General features: G+C 43.2%; 1 protein-coding gene and 2 long non-coding RNA genes across 5 annotated transcripts; all 3 read left to right on the top strand.

Moving 5' to 3' along the window:
• The first annotated feature begins 5,287 nt into the window (after window positions 1–5,287).
• Window positions 5,288–7,902, top strand: LOC135564747 (uncharacterized). The gene is made up of 2 exons (XR_010461257.1): window positions 5,288–6,063; window positions 6,377–7,902. It is a non-coding gene; the product is annotated as an uncharacterized LOC135564747 (long non-coding RNA).
• Window positions 7,903–9,222: 1,320 nt separating this feature from the next.
• Window positions 9,223–23,177, top strand: LOC115121340 (immunoglobulin lambda-1 light chain-like). Of its 3 annotated transcripts, none has more exons than XM_065010738.1 (4): window positions 9,223–9,336; window positions 9,438–9,770; window positions 21,714–21,743; window positions 22,609–23,177. In XM_065010738.1, the coding sequence occupies exons 1-4, from the start codon at window positions 9,297–9,299 to the stop codon at window positions 22,929–22,931; spliced, it is 726 nt and encodes a 241-aa protein (XP_064866810.1). In that variant the 5' UTR covers window positions 9,223–9,296; the 3' UTR covers window positions 22,932–23,177. The 3 variants fall into 3 exon arrangements, with proteins under 3 accessions (XP_064866810.1, XP_064866809.1, XP_064866811.1); XM_065010737.1 differs by lacking the exons at window positions 9,223–9,336; window positions 9,438–9,770 and adding exons at window positions 18,515–18,628; window positions 18,730–19,062; XM_065010739.1 differs by lacking the exons at window positions 9,223–9,336; window positions 9,438–9,770 and adding exons at window positions 19,708–19,848; window positions 19,944–20,276.
• On the top strand, window positions 12,581–14,081 carry LOC135564746 (uncharacterized). Its single transcript, XR_010461256.1, has 2 exons — window positions 12,581–12,989; window positions 13,303–14,081. It is a non-coding gene; the product is annotated as an uncharacterized LOC135564746 (long non-coding RNA).
• Window positions 23,178–24,487: the final 1,310 nt, after the last annotated feature.

The following is a 24,487-nucleotide window of genomic DNA, read 5'->3' as shown; positions in this document are numbered from 1 at the left end:
AGAGAGACTATATCAGTCTAACTAAGGTTTAGGGACCCTCCTTCCTCTAGTACTAGTGGATGGGTGAGGTAGTAGAGGTACTATATCAGTCTAACTAAGGTTTAGGGACCCTCCTTCATCTAGTACTAGTGGATGGGTGAGGTAGTAGAGAGACTATATCAGTCTAACTAAGGTTTAGGGACCCTCCTTCCTGTAGTACTAGTGGATGGGTGTAGTAGTAGAGAGACTATATCAGTCTAACTAAGGTTTAGGGACCCTCCTTCATCTAGTACTAGTGGATGGGTGAGGTAGTAAAGAGACTATATCAGTCTAACCAAGGTTTAGGGACCCTCCTTCCTCTAGTACTAGTGGATGGGTGTAGTAGTAGAGAGACTAAATCAGTCTAACTAAGGTTTAGGGACCCTCCTTCCTCTAGTACTAGTGGATGGGTGAGGTAGTAGAGAGACTATATCAGTCTAACTAAGGTTTAGGGACCCTCCTTCCTCTAGTACTAGTGGATGGGTGTAGTAGTAGAGAGACTATATCAGTCTAACTAAGGTTTAGGGACCCTCCTTCATCTAGTACTAGTGGATGGGTGTAGTAGTAGAGAGACTATATCAGTCTAACTAAGGTTTAGGGACCCTCCTTCCTCTGGTCCTCATGAACCCTTGTCCTGTTCCATTTTCTCTCTCTGTGTCCTCATCTGGTTCTTCACATCTGTCCTCCTTGGTGCCCTCACTCTAAGTCTGGTCTTGTTCACATTGGGGAGAATCCTAACTAGCAGTTCAGTCACATTTTCACTTAGTCTCCCATTGGCATCATTGGTATCAATGCATGACTAAGTAAAGATTCACCTTAATTAGAAGTTAGGATTCACACCATCCTGCCTCAGTGATCAGAATAGACTCTGCAGTTCTGCCAAAGTAAACCAGACGTAGAACCACCAATAATGACTGAGGAAAGATCTACATGTACATTTCAACAGGAACAGCTGTCTGTAGACCACTGGTTTCAGTCCCACCCAAAGACCAGCTGATGGTTTCATGTCTACTATCTCTAGTTAGCAGAGTCATTCACCAGGGACGTGTTCTAGTTCTGACACTGAGTTACAGGCAGTGATGTGTTGCTCTCTTTCTCCCCCAGGACACCTGCTTCCCCTCCTCTCCTTATTTATAGCTTCATGTAAATGAAGAGGTTATTTTATCTCCTCTCAGAACTGTGTGGGGGGGAGGGGGAGTTAGGGGGGGTTGCAGGTGACCAGAGGAGTGGACTGAAACTGAAAATGTTTCTCAAATGGCACTATATTCCCTTTATAGTGCACTACTTTTGACAAAGGCCCATTGGGTTCTGGTCAACAGTAGACACTATAAGGGGAATAGGGAGACATCCTAAGTACCTCATAATTATGTTGGTCCCATGTAGATCTAGTGTAGGATAATAAACTCCATTCATGGTTTGATGGAGGTAGGAGATTAGATACCTCGTCATTATGTTGGTCCTGTGTAGAACTAGTATAGGATATTAAACTACAGATATGATTTGATGGAGGTAGAATATGAGTCAGTGAAGAAGACAGGATCTCATGTAGAACAATGATCATACTAGTCTCTCATATATTCTGGTTACTTTGATCATTCAGAAAAATTACAGTGAAAAATAATAATAACAATCAACAATGAGAGTAGCTGGTGGTAGGTTGATTGCAGAGGCCACTCCCTCTGGTCATCCATGGCTTGGTGATTGGTTAACTGCAGAGGCCCCTCCCCCCGATCCTCCCTGTCTGTCTCCTTATAGGTGGGTCCTGCAGCCTCTCCTCTCCTCACACTCCAACCCTGCTCATCTCTCAGCTGGACAGTAAGGGCCGTTCACACCTCACACTGACAACATGCTGGGGACACTCTGCACTCTCATCACTGCTCTAACATGTAAGGATTTACTGTTCGTTCATTCTGAATCTAAAGAATTCAAAAGAAGTTGTACATTCATGTATGATAACATGTCGTAAATTCTGTGTTTCATTCCCACAGACGTCAGTTGCCAGAAAGCAGTGACACAGACACCTTCAGTACTGACTGTCAGTACAAAGGGGACTGCCACTTTTCACTGTGACATCACCAAAGATGAAGGCAATTATGTATTCTGGTATAAACAGGTTCCAGGAGGAGCTCCTCAATATGTGTTAAGGTTTTACCGTACTCACGCCTCCCCTGATGAATATGGATCTGGTTTCTCCTCTGATCGTTTCACATCTAAAGCCACGTCTGATAAGGATTATCAGTTTATAATCAGTAATGTGGAAGAGACAGACTCAGCAGTGTATTACTGTCAGACTCGAAATGACTCTCCTTTTGCACTCGTATCACAGTGATATACACCATGACAAAAACCTCCTACACTCACTTCTGCTTTATGCATGGCAGTGGGGTGAACTCTAAGAAACAGCTGTTGAAGTTGGTCAGTGATTACTACACCCATCCACTAGTACTAGAGGAAGGAGGGTCCCTAAACCTTGGTTAGACTGATATAGTCTCTCTACTACCTCACCCATCCACTAGTACTAGAGGAAGGAGGGTCCCTAAACCTTAGTTAGACTGATATAGTCTCTCTACTACTACACCCATCCACTAGTACTAGAGGAAGGAGGGTTCCTAAACCTTAGTTAGACTGATATAGTCTCTCTACTACCTCACCCATCCACTAGTACTAGATGAAGGAGGGTCCCTAAACCTTAGTTAGACTGATATAGTCTCTCTACTACTACACCCATCCACTAGTACTAGAGGAAGGAGGGTCCCTAAACCTTAGTTAGACTGATATAGTCTCTCTACTACCTCACCCATCCACTAGTACTAGAGGAAGGAGGGTCCCTAAACCTTAGTTAGACTGATATAGTCTCTCTACTACCTCACCCATCCACTAGTACTAGAGGAAGGAGGGTCCCTAAACCTTAGTTAGACTGATATAGTCTCTCTACTACCTCACCCATCCACTAGTACTAGAGGAAGGAGGGTCCCTAAACCTTAGTTAGACTGATATAGTCTCTCTACTACTACACCCATCCACTAGTACTAGAGGAAGGAGGGTCCCTAAACCTTAGTTAGACTGATATAGTCTCTCTACTACCTCACCCATCCACTAGTACTAGAGGAAGGAGGGTCCCTAAACCTTAGTTAGACTGATATGGTCTCTCTACTACTACACCCATCCACTAGTACTAGAGGAAGGAGGGTCCCTAAACCTTAGTTAGACTGATATAGTCTCTCTACTACCTCACCCATCCACTAGTACTAGAGGAAGGAGGGTCCCTAAACCTTAGTTAGACTGATTTAGTCTCTCTACTACTACACCCATCCACTAGTACTAGAGGAAGGAGGGTCCCTAAACCTTAGTTAGACTAATATAGTCTCTCTACTACCTCACCCATCCACTAGTACTAGAGGAAGGAGGGTCCCTAAACCTTAGTTAGACTGATATAGTCTCTCTACTACTACACCCATCCACTAGTACTAGAGGAAGGAGGGTCCCTAAACCTTAGTTAGACTGATATAGTCTCAACGACATCACTACACTCCTCTCTGAGGAAGGAGGGTCCCTAAACCTTAGTTAGACTGATATAGTCTCTCTACTACTACACCCATCCACTAGTACTAGATGAAGGAGGGTCCCTAAACCTTAGTTAGACTGATATAGTCTCTCTACTACCTCACCCATCCACTAGTACTAGAGGAAGGAGGGTCCCTAAACCTTAGTTAGACTGATATAGTCTCTCTACTACTACAACCATCCACTAGTACTAGAGGAAGGAGGGTCCCTAAACCTTAGTTAGACTGATATAGTCTCTCTACTACTACACCCATCCACTAGTACTAGAGGAAGGAGGGTCCCTAAACCTTAGTTAGACTGATATAGTCTCTCTACTACTACACCCATCCACTAGCACTAGAGGAAGGAGGGTCCCTAAACCTTAGTTAGACTGATTTAGTCTCTCTACTACTACACCCATCCACTAGTACTAGAGGAAGGAGGGTCCCTAAACCTTAGTTAGACTGATATAGTCTCTCTACTACCTCACCCATCCACTAGTACTAGAGGAAGGAGGGTCCCTAAACCTTAGTTAGACTGATATAGTCTCTTTACTACCTCACCCATCCACTAGTACTAGATGAAGGAGGGTCCCTAAACCTTAGTTAGACTGATATAGTCTCTCTACTACTACACCCATCCACTAGTACTAGAGGAAGGAGGGTCCCTAAACCTTAGTTAGACTGATATAGTCTCTCTACTACTACACCCATCCACTAGCACTAGAGGAAGGAGGGTCCCTAAACCTTAGTTAGACTGATTTAGTCTCTCTACTACTACACCCATCCACTAGTACTAGAGGAAGGAAGGTCCCTAAACCTAGTTAGACTGATATAGTCTCTCTACTACTACTCACCCATCCACTAGTACTAGAGGAAGGAGGGTCCCTAAACCTTAGTTAGACTGATATGTCTCTCTACTACTACACCCATCCACTAGTACTAGAGGAAGGAGGGTCCCTAAACCTTAGTTAGACTGATATAGTCTCTCTACTACCTCACCCATCCACTAGTACTAGAGGAAGGAGGGTCCCTAAACCTTAGTTAGACTGATTTAGTCTCTCTACTACTACACCCATCCACTAGTACTAGAGGAAGGAGGGTCCCTAAACCTTAGTTAGACTAATATAGTCTCTCTACTACCTCACCCATCCACTAGTACTAGAGGAAGGAGGGTCCCTAAACCTTAGTTAGACTGATATAGTCTCTCTACTACTACACCCATCCACTAGTACTAGAGGAAGGAGGGTCCCTAAACCTTAGTTAGACTGATATAGTCTCAACGACATCACTACACTCCTCTCTGAGGAAGGAGGGTCCCTAAACCTTAGTTAGACTGATATAGTCTCTCTACTACTACACCCATCCACTAGTACTAGATGAAGGAGGGTCCCTAAACCTTAGTTAGACTGATATAGTCTCTCTACTACCTCACCCATCCACTAGTACTAGAGGAAGGAGGGTCCCTAAACCTTAGTTAGACTGATATAGTCTCTCTACTACTACAACCATCCACTAGTACTAGAGGAAGGAGGGTCCCTAAACCTTAGTTAGACTGATATAGTCTCTCTACTACTACACCCATCCACTAGTACTAGAGGAAGGAGGGTCCCTAAACCTTAGTTAGACTGATATAGTCTCTCTACTACTACACCCATCCACTAGCACTGAGGAAGGAGGGTCCCTAAACCTTAGTTAGACTGATTTAGTCTCTACTACTACACCCATCCACTAGTACTAGAGGAAGGAGGGTCCCTAAACCTTAGTTAGACTGATATAGTCTCTCTACTACCTCACCCATCCACTAGTACTAGAGGAAGGAGGGTCCCTAAACCTTAGTTAGACTGATATAGTCTCTTTACTACCTCACCCATCCACTAGTACTAGATGAAGGAGGGTCCCTAAACCTTAGTTAGACTGATATAGTCTCTCTACTACTACACCCATCCACTAGTACTAGAGGAAGGAGGGTCCCTAAACCTTAGTTAGACTGATATAGTCTCTCTACTACTACACCCATCCACTAGCACTAGAGGAAGGAGGGTCCCTAAACCTTAGTTAGACTGATTTAGTCTCTCTACTACTACACCCATCCACTAGTACTAGAGGAAGGAGGGTCCCTAAACCTTAGTTAGACTGATATAGTCTCTCTACTACCTCACCCATCCACTAGTACTAGAGGAAGGAGGGTCCCTAAACCTTAGTTAGACTGATATAGTCTCTTTACTACCTCACCCATCCACTAGTACTAGAGGAAGGAGGGTTCCACTATGAAAAAGGCCTATCAGTACCTCCACAGTGGTAAGGTGGGCCGAGTTCTTCTTCACCAGGAGGAGGGAAAAGGATTGGTCATTTTTGAAGGCCGATATTCAGCCCAGCCAATCAATCAGCTCCTACCACTCTGCTTGGGAACTTGTATCCAACAACGGATCAGTAGAGACGGCTGGATGTCCTTGCATCGCTGGCCTTGGAAAGTCATGCAGCCTCCATTTTGTGGAAGCAGGTAAATAAGTCACTTGCATTTCAGCCTACATGTGTTGTGGTGACAGTTACTATCATCCATAGGCTAACTTTATGACACAGTTCTCAGATGATATCTATGATCATTCTCAGCGTTCCTTGCTCTTGTAATTGATGCTTATAGCCTATTTTCGTTGTTCCTTTTATAAATGAAAGTGCGCAATACTGCCTTATCTAGACACAGAATGATAAAAGAGTCTTAACATAGCAGTTAGACCCAACGTTTTGTTGGATGAAAGCTGAATTGAGAATGTCATGATTTATTATTATTGTAAGGTGTATTTGTGGATCAACAGAACTGCCGTGTTAATGTGGGGAATCAGTAAGTATCCTGTCCAATCTCATGTTGAGGAAGCAAGGCAGGTTTATGGAGTCCAGGTGAGTAGGGGATAACATTTATTTAAACATGTCAGCATCACATTTCTTTAGTGTTATTAGTCTTTAGTGTTATTAGTCTTTAGTGTTATTAGTCTTTAGTGTTATTGTTTTTTCTGGGTGAATAAGGTTTGTAAAATATCATTGTGGTTGGGGGTAATGCCTAAAGTATGGTAAGTATAAGTGGCCTCATCTCATTGGGAACAATATCAAGGTAAGTTTATGATGAAACTTGCATGTGTTTTGATTAAGTTGATCACATAGTCCTCAGTCACACAATTGTTAATAATGGGATTTTCTCTGAGTGTCTTTTTGTAACAAACATTCTATCACAGGTGCAGGGTGTCCAGTGGGCTAACTGGCATAGCCTGCACAGATGAGCAGCGACAATGGAATGCAGGGACTCAGAGGAACCTTGAGCCAAAGCGGATAAACAGCATTGACTTCACACACCATAAGGCCAGTGACCAACATGCAGAAAAGCGTCCAGAATGTCCAAGCCTGCCTCCCACCCCTGCCTCCCACGCCTGCATTTCCACCGTCACGTGCATCAGCGATTATTGGACTCAACTGGACTCAATCACCTCTGTCATTACCTCCCCTATATCTGTCTGGTTCCTCGCTCTATTCCCTGCTGCAGCATTCATTGTCATATGTCCTTGTTTACCCGTGTGCTGACGCTGGTCCTGGTTTGTTACCTGTCTGTTCCGTATTAAATGTCAACTCCCCGTACCTGCTTCTCATCTCCAGTGTCGGTCCTTACAGTGAGCTGAACTCTCGTTTTAAAGGTCAACTCCCCGTACCTGCTTCTCATCTCCAGTGTCGGTCCTTACAGTGAGCTGAACTCTCGTTTTAAAGGTCGACTCCCCGTACCTGCTTCTCATCTCCAGTGTCGGTCCTTACAGTGAGCTGAACTCTCGTATTAAATGTCGACTCCCCGTACCTGCTTCTCATCTCCAGTGTCGGTCCTTACAGTGAGCTGAACTCTCGTTTTAAAGGTCGACTCGGCGATATGATGTAGATACAGAAAGTAAACAGCTTAGTGGGTCAATTCTCACAACATCTAAGAGCGTTGAAGCGCAAATCTCAACCTCTCCGCTGTTTTGATGCCCTGGCTACCACGCTGTACACAGTGTGAAGTGTATCCGTGCACATGCATAGATACTGTGTGTGAGAGTGAAATGTTGCATCTCGCCCATCTCAATATCTCCGGTGTTGCTCGTGGCAACATCATTTTGCTGAGTCTACCTTTAATTAATATGGGGAAACTATTCCTTTTTAAATCGATTTTTCAAAAGAAACATTGAACATCTAATAGTCAAATCATATTGCAAAAGCAGGTGAGCTGGTTCTACTCTTCTTGGACATTTTGTGGTGGAAAGCTGAGCAGATTGACTATAATGTAGATAAGATATAAATGTTTTTACAATAAATACAACATTTTGAAGTTTGCATTCAATTCCTACTCCCTTTTGCACACAACAAGCTTTCACTCTCAGCTCTCACAAGGGGATTCATGGCTTATTTAAGAAGAAATCATCAACCCTGTTACTTTATTTGGCACTTACTAGGCATTTTGTTATATTACTTTCTATATTTAACCTCTTGAGATGGGAAAACACGTTGTTTATGAAGGCGAATATGTGCTATTTGTGACAAAATCGAAGAAATGCTTTACCAAGTTACACTTTTCAATAGGCACCGAATTGGTGGAAGGACCCAGATGCTAGGCGGAGAGAGAGAGAGAGAAGCATTCAAGTATTTCAGACTAGGACGCTGAGCTCTATTTTAGCTTAGGATGCAGGAATGACAGGCTAATGTTGAGAGAGTTTGAAGCTGCCATTATTACATGGTTTAAACTGTTCTCTAGTATTAATATTACATGTTGGACTCAGTATCATTTCAGCATTAGTATCTACTGTATAGGTCTGACCTTCACTTAGTCTTTCAGCATTAAACTATGACCTTGTAAGATTCAACTCAATATTAGGAAGGTGTTCTTAATGTTTTGTACACTCAATGTAGCACGGCGTCATGCTACAGTGTTTCACATTCTGCATCAGTGATCAGAATAGAGGCTGCAGTTCTGTTAACGTCCACCAGAGGAGGACAAAGTACCACCAATAATGACTCAGGATATACCAACATTAAAGAAAGCAGTGGCGCTAGTCAGACCACTGATTTCAGTCCCATCTAGTCTCGCGGGGCCATCCTTCTGTCCCACCCTAGAAAAAATGGATAGTTTCATGTCTACTATCTCTAGTTAACAGAGTCATTCACCAGGAACATGTTCTAGTTCTTACACTGAGTTACAGGCAGTGATGTGTTGCTCTCTTTCTCCCCCAGGACACCTGCTTCCCCTCCTCTCCTTATTTATAGCTTCATGTAAATGTAGAGGTTATTTTATCTCCTCTCAGAACTGTGTGTGTGTGGGGGGGGTGGACTGAAACTGAGGGTGTGTCCCGAAAGGCATTATATTCCCTTTATGGTGCACTCTTCTTAAGGGCCCTTTTGGTTCTGGTCAACAGTAGTACACTACCAAGGGAATAGGTAGACATTTGGGACACATCCTGAGCAACTCATCATTATGTTGAACTAGTATAGGATATTAAACTCCAGTTATGATTTGATGGAGGTAGAATATGAGTCAGTGATGAAGACAGGGCCTCGTGTAGAGCAATGAGAATAGCTGGTGATTGGTTAACTTCAGAGCCCCCTCCCTCTGGTCCTCCCTGTCTGTCTCCTTATAGGTGGGTCCTGCAGCCTCTCCTCTCCTCACACTCCAACCCTGCTCATCTCTCAGCTGGACAGTAAGGGCCGTTCACACCTCACACTGACAACATGCTGGGGACACTCTGCACTCTCATCACTGCTCTAACATGTAAGGAATTGACTCTATGTTCAATCTGAATCCCCAAAATGGTATACCAGTTTAACATTAATTTATGATTTAATGTCTTAAATTGTATTTCATTCCCACAGATGTCAGTTGCCAGAAAGCAGTGACACAGACACCTTCAGTACTGACTGTCAGTACAAAGGGGACTGCCACTTTTCACTGTGACATCACCAAAGATGAAGGTTATTACGTAATCTGGTATAAACAGGTTCCAGGAGGAGCTCCTCAGTATGTGTTAAGGTTTCACCATACAAACGCCTCTCCTAAAGAATATGGATCTGGTTTCTCCTCTGATCGTTTCACATCTAAAGCCACGTCTGATAAGGATTATCAGTTTATAATCAGTAATGTGGAGGAGACAGACTCAGCAGTGTATTACTGTCAGACATGGGACAACTCTGTTAAAGTGCACGTATCACAGTGATTTACACCATGACAAAAACCTCCTCACCAAACACACTCACTTCTGCTTTCAGATGTTCTGAATATAGACACTAACTGAATGTCAAGTCATCCTGAACCAGTGTGTCTGCAGTAGGAGAACATTCCATGCTTGTGTTTTACATAAAACCCTTCACACATTTACTAGAATGTTGTCATTAACAATTACACCTAGTTGTCACAAAGCATGAATGATAAAGTGATATTCCAGAAGGTTCAGTCCTAACAGAAGACTCCATGTATCAGATAACCTCCATGATAGTCAGTCCCCTGGTTTACAGTAGAGACACATTACATCAACAGTCATTTAGTGATGTGCTGTTAGTTCAGAACCCCACTATCAGGTCCAGATTATATTATTATAATGTTATTATCTATATTATGACATGCTGATATAAATTAACGAACATAAATGAGAAGAAACAGAATACTGATCTTTACAATGCAACAAAACAAATCCATTATGTTTATGAAATAGTCTTCTCTGAAATATTTAAATGTTTTATAGTTTAATAGTGACTCTAATTGAAATGAATGTTACAGTTATGAAAATATAGGAAACATCCAGTTATTATTTAGAAATCTGTCTGTTGGTCTTGTGAAGACCCAGATACAGTATGTTTGAGAGTAGATAGTGATTGGTTAACTGTAGAGGCCCCTCCCTCTGGTCCACCCTGGCTTGGTGATTGGTTAACTGTAGAGGCCCCTCCCTCTGGTCCTCCCTGGCTTGGTGATTGGTTAACTGTAGAGGCCCCTCCCTCTGGTCCTCCCTGGCTTGGTGATTGGTTAACTGTAGAGGCCCCTCCCTCTGGTCCTCCCTGGCTTGGTGATTGGTTAACTGTAGAGGCCCCTCCCTCTGGTCCTCCCTGGCTTGGTGATTGGTTAACTGTAGAGGCCCCTCCCTCTGGTCCTCCCTGGCTTGGTGATTGGTTAACTGTAGAGGCCCCTCCCTCTGGTCCTCTCTGGCTTGGTGATTGGTTAACTGTAGAGGCCCCTCCCTCTGGTCCTTCCTGGCTTGGTGATTGGTTAACTGTAGAGGCCCCTCCCTCTGGTCCTCCCTGTCTGTCTCCTTATAGGTGGGTCCTGCAGCCTCTCCTCTCCTCACACTCCAACCCTGCTCATCTCTCAGCTGGACAGTAAGGGCCGTTCACACCTCACACTGACAACATGCTGGGGACACTCTGCACTCTCATCACTGCTCTAACATGTAAGGAATTTACTGTTCGTTCATTCTGATTCTAAAGAATTCAAAAGAAGTTGTACATTCATGTATGATAACATGTCGTAAATTCTGTGTTTCATTCCCACAGACGTCAGTTGCCAGAAAGCAGTGACACAGACACCTTCAGTACTGACTGTCAGTACAAAGGGGACTGCCACTTTTCACTGTGACATCACCAAAGATGAAGGCAATTATGTAATCTGGTATAAACAGGTTCCAGGAGGAGCTCCTCAATATGTGTTAAGGTTTTACCGTACTCATGCCTCCCCTGATGAATATGGATCTGGTTTCTCCTCTGATCGTTTCACATCTAAAGCCACGTCTGATAAGGATTATCAGTTTATAATCAGTAATGTGGAAGAGACAGACTCAGCAGTGTATTACTGTCAGACTCGAAATGACTCTCCTTTTGCACTCGTATCACAGTGATATACACCATGACAAAAACCTCCTACACTCACTTCTGCTTTATGCATGGCAGTGGGGTGAACTCTAAGAAACAGCTGTTGAAGTTGGTCAGTGATTACTACACCCATCCACTAGTACTAGAGGAAGGAGGGTCCCTAAACCTTGGTTAGACTGATATAGTCTCTCTACTACTACACCCATCCACTAGTACTAGAGGAAGGAGGGTCCCTAAACCTTAGTTAGACTGATATAGTATCTCTACTACCTCACCCATCCACTAGTACTAGAGGAAGGAGGGTCCCTAAACCTTAGTTAGACTGATATAGTCTCTCTACTACCTCACCCATCCACTAGTACTAGATGAAGGAGGGTCCCTAAACCTTAGTTAGACTGATATAGTCTCTCTACTACCTCACCCATCCACTAGTACTAGAGGAAGGAGGGTCCCTAAACCTTGGTTAGACTGATATAGTCTCTCTACTACTACACCCATCCACTAGTACTAGAGGAAGGAGGGTCCCTAAACCTTAGTTAGACTGATATAGTCTCTCTACTACTACACCCATCCACTAGCACTAGAGGAAGGAGGGTCCCTAAACCTTAGTTAGACTGATTTAGTCTCTCTACTACTACACCCATCCACTAGTACTAGAGGAAGGAGGGTCCCTAAACCTTAGTTAGACTGATATAGTCTCTCTACTACCTCACCCATCCACTAGTACTAGATGAAGGAGGGTCCCTAAACCTTAGTTAGACTGATATAGTCTCTCTACTACTCACCCATCCACTAGTACTAGAGGAAGGAGGGTCCCTAAACCTTAGTTAGACTGATATAGTCTCTCTACTACCTCACCCATCCACTAGTACTAGAGGAAGGAGGGTCCCTAAACCTTAGTTAGACTGATATAGTCTCTCTACTACTACACCCATCCACTAGTACTAGAGGAAGGAGGGTCCCTAAACCTTAGTTAGACTGATATAGTCTCTCTACTACTACACCCATCCACTAGTACTAGAGGAAGGAGGGTCCCTAAACCTTAGTTAGACTGATATAGTCTCTCTACTACTACACCCATCCACTAGCACTAGAGGAAGGAGGGTCCCTAAACCTTAGTTAGACTGATTTAGTCTCTCTACTACCTTAGTACACCCATCCACTAGTACTAGAGGAAGGAGGGTCCCTAAACCTTAGTTAGACTGATATAGTCTCTCTACTACCTCACCCATCCACTAGTACTAGAGGAAGGAGGGTCCCTAAACCTTAGTTAGACTGATATAGTCTCTTTACTACCTCACCCATCCACTAGTACTAGAGGAAGGAGGGTTCCACTATGAAAAAGGCCTATCAGTACCTCCACAGTGGTAAGGTGGGCCGAGTTCTTCTTCACCAGGAGGAGGGAAAAGGATTGGTCATTTTTGAAGGCCGATATTCAGCCCAGCCAATCAATCAGCTCCTACCACTCTGCTTGGGAACTTGTATCCAACAACGGATCAGTAGAGACGGCTGGATGTCCTTGCATCGCTGGCCTTGGAAAGTCATGCAGCCTCCATTTTGTGGAAGCAGGTAAATAAGTCACTTGCATTTCAGCCTACATGTGTTGTGGTGACAGTTACTATCATCCATAGGCTAACTTTATGACACAGTTCTCAGATGATATCTATGATCATTCTCAGCGTTCCTTGCTCTTGTAATTGATGCTTATAGCCTATTTTCGTTGTTCCTTTTATAAATGAAAGTGCGCAATACTGCCTTATCTAGACACAGAATGATAAAAGAGTCTTAACATAGCAGTTAGACCCAACGTTTTGTTGGATGAAAGCTGAATTGAGAATGTCATGATTTATTATTATTGTAAGGTGTATTTGTGGATCAACAGAACTGCCGTGTTAATGTGGGGAATCAGTAAGTATCCTGTCCAATCTCATGTTGAGGAAGCAAGGCAGGTTTATGGAGTCCAGGTGAGTAGGGGATAACATTTATTTAAACATGTCAGCATCACATTTCTTTAGTGTTATTAGTCTTTAGTGTTATTGTTTTTTCTGGGTGAATAAGGTTTGTAAAATATCATTGTGGTTGGGGGTAATGCCTAAAGTATGGTAAGTATAAGTGGCCTCATCTCATTGGGAACAATATCAAGGTAAGTTTATGATGAAACTTGCATGTGTTTTGATTAAGTTGATCACATAGTCCTCAGTCACACAATTGTTAATAATGGGATTTTCTCTGAATGTCTTTTTGTAACAAACATTCTATCACAGGTGCAGGGTGTCCAGTGGGCTAACTGGCATAGCCTGCACAGATGAGCAGCGACAATGGAATGCAGGGACTCGGAGGAACCTTGAGCCAAAGCGGATAAACAGCATTGACTTCACACACCATAAGGCCAGTGACCAACATGCAGAAAAGCGTCCAGAATGTCCAAGCCTGCCTCCCACCCCTGCCTCCCACGCCTGCATTTCCACCGTCACGTGCATCAGCAATTATTGGACTCATCTGGACTCAATCACCTCTGTCATTACCTCCCCTATATCTGTCTGGTTCCTCGCTCTATTCCCTGCTGCAGCATTCATTGTCATATGTCCTTGTTTACCCGTGTGCTGACGCTGGTCCTGGTTTGTTACCTGTCTGTTCCTTATTAAATGTCAACTCCCCGTACCTGCTTCTCATCTCCAGTGTCGGTCCTTACAGTGAGCTGAACTCTCGTTTTAAAGGTCAACTCCCCGTACCTGCTTCTCATCTCCAGTGTCGGTCCTTACAGTGAGCTGAACTCTCGTTTTAAAGGTCGTCGGTCTCATCTCCAGTGTCGGTCCTTACAGTGAGCTGAACTCTCGTTTTAAAGGTCGACTCCCGTACCTGCTTCTCATCTCCAGTGTCGGTCCTTACAGTGAGCTGAACTCTCGTTTTAACTCTCGTTTTAAGGTCGACTCCCCGTACCTGCTTCTCATCTCCAGTGTCGGTCCTTACAGTGAGCTGAACTCTCGTTTTAAAGGTCGACTCCCCGTACCTGCTTCTCATCTCCAGTGTCGGTCCTTACAGTGAGCTGAACTCTCGTTTTAAAGGTCGACTCCCCGTACCTGCTTCTCATCTCCAGTGTCGGTCCTTACAGTGAGCTGAACTCTCATTTTAAAGGTCGACTCCCCGTACCTGCTTCTCATCTCCAGCGTCGGTCCTTACTTTTTATTTTATTTATTTTATTTCACCTTTATTTAACCAGGTAGGCTAGTTGAGAACAGGTTCTCATTTGCAACTGCGACCTGGCCAAGATAAAGCATAGCAGTGTGAACAGACAACACAGAGTTACACATGGAGTAAACCATTAACAAGTCAATAACACAGTAGAGAAAAAAGGGGAGTCTATATACAATGTGTGCAAAAGGCATGAGGAGGTAGGCGAATAATTACAATATTGCAGATTAACACTGGAGTGATAAATGATCAGATGATCATGTACAGGTAGAGATATTGGTGTGCAAAAGAGCAGAAAAGTAAATAAATAAAAACTGTGGGGATGAGGTAGGTGAAAATGGGTGGGCTATTTACCAATAGATTATGTACAGCTGCAGGTGTTTGCTTTAGGGATGATCAATGAGATACACCTGCTGGAGCGCGTGCTACGGATGGGTGTTGCCATCGTGACCAGTGAGCTGAGATAAGGCGGAGCTTTGCCTAGCATGGCCTTGTAGATGACCTGGAGCCAGTGGATCTGGCGACGAATATGTAGCGAGGGCCAGCCGACTAGAGCATACAAGTCGCAGTTGTGGGTAGTTTAAGGTGCTTTAGTGACAAAACGGATGGCACTGTGATAAACTGCATCCAGTTTGCTGAGAAGAGTGTTGGAAGCAATTTTGTAGATGACATCGCCGAAGTCGAGGATCGGTAGGATAGTCAGTTTTACTAGGGTAAGCTTGGCAGCGTGAGTGAAGGAGGCTTTGTTGCGGAATAGAAAGCCGACTCTTGATTTGATTTTCGATTGGAGATGTTTGATATGGGTCTGGAAGGAGAGTTTGCAGTCTAGCCAGACACCTAGGTACTTATAGGTGTCCACATATTCAAGGTCGGAACCATCCAGTGTGGTGATGCTAGTCGGGCAAGCGGGTGCAGGCAGCGATCGGTTGAAAAGCATGCATTTGGTTTTACTAGCGTTTAAGAGCAGTTGGAGGCCACGGAAGGAGTGTTGTATGGCATTGAAGCTCGATTGGAGGTTAGATAGCACAGTGTCCAATGACGGGCCGAAAGTGTATAGAATGGTGTCGTCTGCGTAGAGGTGGATCAGGGAATCGCCCGCAGCAAGAGCAACATCATTGATATACACAGAGAAAAGAGTCGGCCCGAGAATTGAACCCTGTGGCACCCCATAGAGACTGCCAGAGGACCGGACAACATGCCCTCCGATTTGACACACTGAACTCTGTCTGCAAAGTAATTGGTGAACCAGGCAAGGCAGTCATCCGAAAACCGAGGCTACTGAGTCTGCCGATAAGAATATGGTGATTGACAGAGTCGAAAGCCTTGGCAAGGTCGATGAAGACGGCTGCACAGTACTGTCTTTTATCGATGGCGGTTATGATGTCGTTTAGTACCTTGAGTGTGGCTGAGGTGCACCCGTGACCGGCTCGGAAACCAGATTGCATAGCGGAGAAGGTACGGTGGGATTCGAGATGGTCAGTGACCTGTTTGTTGACTTGGCTTTCAAGACCTTAGATAGGCAGGGCAGAATGGATATAGGTCTGTAACAGTTTGGGTCCAGGGTGTCTCCCCCTTTGAAGAGGGGGATGACTGCGGCAGCTTTCAATCCTTGGGGATCTCAGACGATATGAAAGAGAGGTTGAACAGGCTGGTAATAGGGGTTGCGACAATGGCGGCGGATAGTTTCAGAAATAGAGGGTCCAGATTGTCAAGCCCAGCTGATTTATACGGGTCTAGGTTTTGCAGCTCTTTCAGAACATCTGCTATCTGGATTTGGGTAAAGGAGAACCTGGAGAGGCTTGGGCGAGGAGCTGCGGGGGGGCCGGAGCTGTTGGCCGATGTAGGAGTAGCCAGGCGGAAGGCATGGCCAGCCGTTGAGAAATGCTTGTTGAAGTTTTCGATAATCATGGATTTGTCGGTGGTGACCGTGTTACCTAGCCTCAGTGCAGTGGGCAGCTGGGAGGAGGTGCTCTTGTTCTCCATGGACTTCACAGTGTCCCAGAACTTTTTGGAGTTGGAGCTACAGGATGCAGAATTTACAGTGAGCTGAACTCTCGTTTTAAAGGTCGACTCCCCGTACCTGCTTCTCATCTCCAGTGTCGGTCCTTACAGTGAGCTGAACTCTCGTTTTAAAGGTCGACTCAGCGATATGATGTAGATACAGAAAGTAAACAGCTTAGTGGGTCAATTCTCACAACATCTAAGAGCGTTGAAGTGCAAATCTCAACCTCTCCGCTCTTTTGATGCCCTGGCTACCACGCTGTACACAGTGTGAAGTGTATCCGTGCACATGCGTAGATACTGTGTGTGAGAGTGAAATGTTGCATCTCGCCCATCTCAATATCTCCGGTGTTGCTCGTGGCAACATCATTTTGCTGAGTCTACCTTTAATTAATATGGGGAAACTATTCCTTTTTAAATCGATTTTTCAAAAGAAACATTGAACATCTAATAGTCAAATCATATTGCAAAAGCAGGTGAGCTGGTTCTACTCTTCTTGGAAATGTTGTGGTGGAAAGCTGAGCAGATTGAGTATAATGTAGATAAGATATAAATGTTTTTACAATAAATACAACATTTTGAAGTTTGCATTCAATTCCTACTCCCTTTTGCACACAACAAGCTTCCACTCTCCCTGCTCTCACAAGGCGATTCATGGCTTATTTAAGAAGAAATCATCAACCCTGTTACTTTATTTGGCACTTAATAGGCATTTGTTATATTACTTTCTTTATTTAACCTCTTGAGATGGAAAAACACGTTGTTTATGAAGGCGAATATGTGCTATTTGTGACAAAATCAAAGAAATGCTTTACCAAGTTACACTTTTCAATAGGCACCGAATTGGTGGAACGACCCAGATGCTGGGCGGAGAGAGAAGCATTCAAGTATTTCAGACTAGAACGCTGACCTGTATTTTACCTGAGGATGCAGGAATGACAGGCCAATGTTGAGAGAGTTTGAAGCTGTCATTATTACATGGTTTAAACTGTTCTCTAGTATTAACATTACATGTTGGACTCAGTATCATTTCAGCATTAATATCTACTGTATAGGTCTGACCTTCACTTAGTCTTTCAGCATTAAACTATGACCTTGTAAGATTCAACTCAATAGTAGGAAGGTGTTCTTAATGTTTTGTGCACTCAGTGTAGCGCGGCGTCATGCTACGGTGTTTCACATTCTGCATCAGTGATCAGAATAGAGGCTGCAGTTCTGTTAACGTCCACCAGAGGAGGACAAAGTACCACCAATAATGACTCAGGATATACCAACATTAAAGAAAGCACAGTGGCGCTAGCCAGACCACTGATTTCAGTCCCATCTAGTCTCGCGGGGCCATCCTTCTGTCCCACCCTAGAAAAAATGGATAGTTTCATGTCTACTATCTCTAGTTAACAGAGTCAATCACCAGGGACGTGTTCTAGTTCTGACACTGAGTTACAGGCAGTGATGTGTTGCTCCCTTTCTCCCCCAGGACACACCTGCTTCCCCTCCTCTCCTTATTCATAGCTTCATGTAAATGTAGAGGTTATTTTATCTCCTCTCAGAACTGTGTGTGTGTGGGGGGGGGTGGACTGAAACTGAGGGTGTGTCCCGAAAGGCATTATATTCCCTTTATGGTGCACTCTTCTTAAGGGCCCTTTTGGTTCTGGTCAACAGTAGTACACTACCAAGGGAATAGGTAGACATTTGGGACACATCCTGAGCAACTCATCATTATGTTGAACTAGTATAGGATATTAAACTCCAGTTATGATTTGATGGAGGTAGAATATGAGTCAGTGATGAAGACAGGGCCTCGTGTAGAGCAATGAGAATAGCTGGTGATTGGTTAACTGCAGAGGCCCCTCCCTCTGATCCTCCCTGTCTGTCTCCTTATAGGTGGGTCCTGCAGCCTCTCCTCTCCTCACACTCCAACCCTGCTCATCTCTCAGCTGGACAGTAAGGGCCGTTCACACCTCACACTGACAACATGCTGGGGACACTCTGCACTCTCATCACTGCTCTAACATGTAAGGAATTGACTCTATGTTCAATCTGAATCCCCAAAATGGTATACCAGTTTAACATTAATTTATGATTTAATGTCTTAAATTGTATTTCATTCCCACAGATGTCAGTTGCCAGAAAGCAGTGACACAGACACCTTCAGTACTGACTGTCAGTACAAAGGGGACTGCCACTTTTCACTGTGACATCACCAAAGATGAAAGCAACTATGTAATCTGGTATAAACAGGTTCCAGGAGGAGCTCCTCAGTATGTGTTAAGGTTTCACCATACTCACGCCTCCCCTGATGAATATGGATCTGGTTTCTCCTCTGATCGTTTCACATCTAAAGCCACGTCTGATAAGGATTATCAGTTTATAATCAGTAATGTGGAAGAGACAGACTCAGCAGTGTATTACTGTCAGACTCGAAATGACTCTCCTTTTGCACTCGTATCACAGTGATATACACCATGACAAAAACCTCCTCACCAAACACACTCACTTCTGCTTTCAGATGTTCTGAATATAGACACTAACTGAATGTCAAGTCATCCTGAACCAGTGTGTCTGCAGTAGGAGAACATTCCATGCTTGTGTTTTACACAAAACCCTTCACACATTTACTAGGATGTTGTCATTAACAATTACACCTAGTTGTCACAAAGCATGAATTATAAAGTGATATTCCAGAAGGTTCAGTCCTAACAGAAGACTCCATGTATCAGAACCTCCATGATAGTCAGTCCCCTGGTTTACAGTAGAGACACATTACATCAACAGTCATTTAGTGATGTGCTGTTAGTTCAGAACCCCACCATCAGGTCCAGATTATATTACTATGTTATTATTATACATATTATGACATACTGATTTTAGGAAACGAGGAAACTTACCAACACAACTTAACAACATGAAACTAATTACTGCTCTTTTCAGTGTAACCAACATGATCCCATAAGGTTTTTGTTAGTCCAATATAAAATATAAATATTTTTGATAATTTAATAGTTACAGTCATTTAAATTAATCAGAAGTCCATCTTCTCAGAAGCTGATAGGCTGAGATGTAGAGGCCCCTCCCTCTGGTCCTCCCTGTCTGTCTCCTTATAGGTGGGTCCTGCAGCCTCTCCTCTCCTCACACTCCAACCCTGCTCATCTCTCAGCTGTACAGTAAGGGCCGTTCACACCTCACACTGACAACATGCTGGGGACACTCTGCACTCTCTTCACTGCTCTAACATGTATGTTTCCATTAACGTTGATATTTTTACCTTTGAATCATACTTTATATATAGTTACATATATATGTCTCATGCTGATTGTGATGTGTCAACAGGTGTTCATGGTGTCATTGTGTTGACCCAGAAGCCATCTGTCCAGAGCAAAACCACAGGAGAGGAGGTCACTATGGACTGTAACATTGGCAGATTTGATAGAAACTATGTCCATTGGTATAAACAGGTTCCTGGTGGGGTTCCTCAGTATGTTCTGAGCTTTATCTACGGTGACAGTTCTTCTGAATATTATGGGCCAGGTTTCTCCTCTAGTCGGTTCAACTCTGAATCCACCTCAGACTTAGATTATCAGTTCATCATTAAACAGGTAGAGGCAGGAGACTCAGCAGTGTATTACTGTCAGACATATGATGATTCTGCTGAAGAGTTCGTATCACAGTGATGTACACAATGACAAAAACCTCTGAATGCAACACTTCTGCTTTTTGACTGAGAGGGACAAGCCTTTAATCAGACGTGTCAGTTCAAGTGAATCAGTGATTTTTGATTACAATGAGATAAAGGATCATTCAAAGACATTGTCTGATCATCATCATCACCATCATCATCATCATCATCAACATCAACATCATCATCAAGTCAACACTGCATCGTATGGATAGTGCTTTAACTTCAAAAGGACCAGACACCAACAGCAGAATATGATGCTATTATCTATACTGTTACTTCATAGAGAGAAACTCTAGAAAAGCCTGAGATGTTTGTAGTGAGAGTAAAGCTCTGTCTGAATGGGATGTTTCAGTTACTGTCCTCTCAGTAGTGAGAGTGAAGCTCTGTCTTAATGGGATGTTTCAGTTCCTGTCCTCTCAGTAGAGAGAGTGAAGCTCTGTCTTAATGGGATGGTTCAGTTACTGTCCTCTCAGTAGTGAGAGTGAAGCTCTGTCTGAATGGATGTTTCAGTTCCTGTCCTCTCAGTAGAGAGAGTGAAGCTCTGTCTGAATGGGATGGTTCAGTTCCTGTCCTCTCAGTAGAGAGAGTGAAGCTCTGTCTGAATGGGATGGTTCAGTTCCTGTCCTCTCAGTAGAGAGAGTGAAGCTCTGTCTGAATGGGATGTTTCAGTTCCTGTCCTCTCAGTAGAGAGAGTGAAGCTCTGTCTGAATGGGATGTTTCAGTTCCTGTCCTCTCAGTAGAGAGTGAAGCTCTGTCTGAATGGGATGTTTCAGTTCCTGTCCTCTCAGTAGAGAGAGTGAAGCTCTGTCTGAATGGGATGTTTCAGTTCCTGTCCTCTCAGTAGAGAGAGTGAAGCTCTCTGAATGGGATGTTTCAGTTCCTGTCCTCTCAGTAGAGAGTGAAGCTCTGTCTGAATGGGATGTTTCAGTTCCTGTCCTCTCAGTAGAGAGAGTGAAGCTCTGTCTGAATGGGATGGTTCAGTTCCTGTCCTCTCAGTAGAGAGTGAAGCTCTGTCTGAATGGAATGGTTCAGTTCCTGTCCTCTCAGTAGAGAGAGTGAGGCTCTGTCTGAATGGGATGGTTCAGTTCCTGTCCTCTCAGTAGAGAGAGTGAAGTTCTGTCTGAATGGGATGTTTCAGTTCCTGTCCTCTCAGTAGAGAGAGTGAAGCTCTGTCTGAATGGGATGTTTCAGTTCCTGTCCTCTCAGAAGAGAGAGTGAAGCTCTGTCTGAATGGGATGGTTCAGTTCCTGTCCTCTCAGTAGAGAGAGTGAAGCTCTGTCTGAATGGGATGTTTCAGTTCCTGTCCTCTCAGTAGAGAGAGTGAAGCTCTGTCTGAATGGGATGGTTCAGTTCCTGTCCTCTCAGTAGAGAGAGGGGAGGTTATTGTACGGCCGTGTATACAAACTATATCACTGTGGTATTCGGACCAGGAACCAAGCTCATTGTTACTGGTGAGTTCCCTTTATTTAACCTTATGTGTTTTGTTTTCAAGGTTTTTTGTCAAACGTAATAGGTTATAGAGTTACATATTTAACATTATATTCTTCTTTCATATTTATTTAGTGTAAATAACCTACTTTGTGGACTGATTGTCAAGAGTCATGAACACCATGTGACATCTTCATAGCCTACAGTATATCTGTAGTTGTTGAGTTCACATTTAAACTGAAAAAACATGATGGACTATTTGACCATGTAGGTTACTGCTGTCACTTGACAACAATACTTATTTATAATGTCTCACACAATAATCATCTATTTACTCTGAGGTAGATTTGAATGTGAATGCTACATAAAGTTGTATCAACCTTTAAGGTATTGGTCCCACGTTATATTAAATAATGATAAAACCATGTATATGGTAGTTACACAATGTTGCTACATGATTCATTACATTGCAGGCTAGGACATTACAGTTGGTAACTCTGTTTGCTGGGTGACTAGTAGTAGGATATATGTTTGATTGTATCCCTCATTCAGCACATCTGACTACTTGATTATGTTTAAACCTAGAGATCTGAACTCATTATCCACTTGTACAGAATTCTGCTTCACCTCTGAAAAGTCACATATGGAGAGTTACTTAGAAAGTTTAAAACTAAGACCAGGTACAAACAGAGATTTGTGAGTAACATGTAACAATAGAATTACATGGTTTTAGTGCCTTTTAATTTATGAGCCCAACATGTTAATTTTTTGTAGCCTTTGAGAAAACGTATTTTTTATTCTACAGTATAATCACACAAGCCCGTTTCATTCTACTAACTTATCAAATGATTTTGCGTAATATTTATTCTGCTCATTCCATTGGTCCAGACTCTACCCTCCCTCCGCCTGTCTTGACCATCCTCCCTCCGTCCAGCGATGAGTTGAAGTCCAGCAAAGTCACCCTGGTGTGTCTGGCCAGTCAGATGGCCATGGGCTACGCTGATGTCAGCTGGACAGCGGGAGGGAATCCGGTCACCGGCGGCGTCGCTACGAGTGGCCCGGTGCCAGCCGACAAGACGTTTCAACTCAGCAGCTGTCTGACCGTTGACACGTCAGAATGGAACCAGGACAAAGTGTTCTCATGTAAAGTCACCGCGGGATCCAAGTTCGCAGAGAAAGACATCAAGAAGTCTGAATGCAGCACTGAATAGCCTGAGAACCATTGTAATGTCCATTTCATTTTCTACATCACTTTTCAAGTTATTGTTAATGAATGATAAGTTTTACCTGCATATATACATTATGTTCCATAAAAGATAAATAGCTAATCACACTGATATCATAGGCTACATGATAGACTTGTTATATTTGAAATGGGTTGTTTTGCAGATTTATAATAGAGGAATAGTTAGAGCTTTGCTGTATTGTGGATATTCAATAAAGAACATTCTAAAGAACCAGTGTTTGTATTAGAGCATGTTGATGAACATCAGTGTTAGCAGCTCTACATGAAGGGGAGTTTAACTGAACTCTATTAGAGCATGTTGATGAGCATCAGTGTTAGCAGCTCTACATGAGGGGAGTTTAACTGAACTCTATTAGAGCATGTTGATGAACATCAGTGTTAGCAGCTCTACATGAGGGGGAGTTTAACTGTTAGATGAGCATCAGTGTTAGCAGCTCTACATGAGGGGAGTTTAACTGAACTCTATTAGAGCATGTTGATGAACATCAGTGTTAGCAGCTCTAAATGAGGGGGAGTTTAACTGAACTCAAATAGAGCATGTTGATGAGCATCAGTGTTAGCAGCTCTAAATGAAGGGGAGTTTAACTGAACTCAAATAGAGCAGCCTGCTCTCTGACTTTAGTCCAGATCCAGAAATAGTTGATGTAGATATCCAGGATGCAGGGCAGGTTTAATGTAATGTTAATGAATAACCAGAGATGGACCACAAGTTTAGTGTATATTAAAACTTCACATTATTGAGAACCTTCATTAGTATGATATGATTGTTTTATAAACTGGGTTGTTCGAGCCCTGAATGCTGATAGGCTGACAGCCGTGGTATACTGTATCAGACCGCATACCAAAACATTTATGTGTACTGCTTTAATTACGTTGGTAACCAGTTTATAATCGCAATAAGGCATCTCTGGGGTTTGTGGTATATGGCCGATATAATACGGCTAAGGGCTGTATCCAGGCACTCCGCGTTGCGTCGTAAATAAGAACAGCCCTTAGCTGTGGTATATCGGCCATATACCACACCCCCTCAAGACCTTATTGCGTAATTATTAGACCATTCTGAAAGTACTTCTTTAATTATCATCCATATCTATCTGAAAAAAACTTTGATTTGTAAAGAATCATGTGATTGGGGATCGCAATATTTCCTGTACAATATTTGCTTGTACTATTTCACTGTATGATGAATTAAAACAACAGTACAATAACATGATATATTCAATATATTCATATTATATAGTTACAATATTCAAAGGTGTTTTAAACTTGCATCTTACTACGATGTACAATACCATTTTAGTCATTAATACTTTGCCAGCATGTGGAAAGAGAAGAGAGAAACATATTGTAATATGCTGCCACCTTGTGGCTCAAACAGCTGTTTTTCAACAGCGTATACTGAGGGAATAAATCATTAGGAACATCTGCTCTTTCCATGACACAGACTGACCAGGTGAATCCAGGTGAAAGCTATGATGTTTTATTGATGTCACCTGTTAAATCAACTTCAATCAGCGTAGA

The sequence above is a fragment of the Oncorhynchus nerka genome, linkage group LG26 (assembly GCF_034236695.1).
Source record: "Oncorhynchus nerka isolate Pitt River linkage group LG26, Oner_Uvic_2.0, whole genome shotgun sequence".
NCBI lineage: Eukaryota > Metazoa > Chordata > Actinopteri > Salmoniformes > Salmonidae > Oncorhynchus > Oncorhynchus nerka.
The sequence above is the reverse complement of the archived record's forward strand: the minus strand, read 5'-3'. Positions and strand labels throughout refer to the sequence as shown.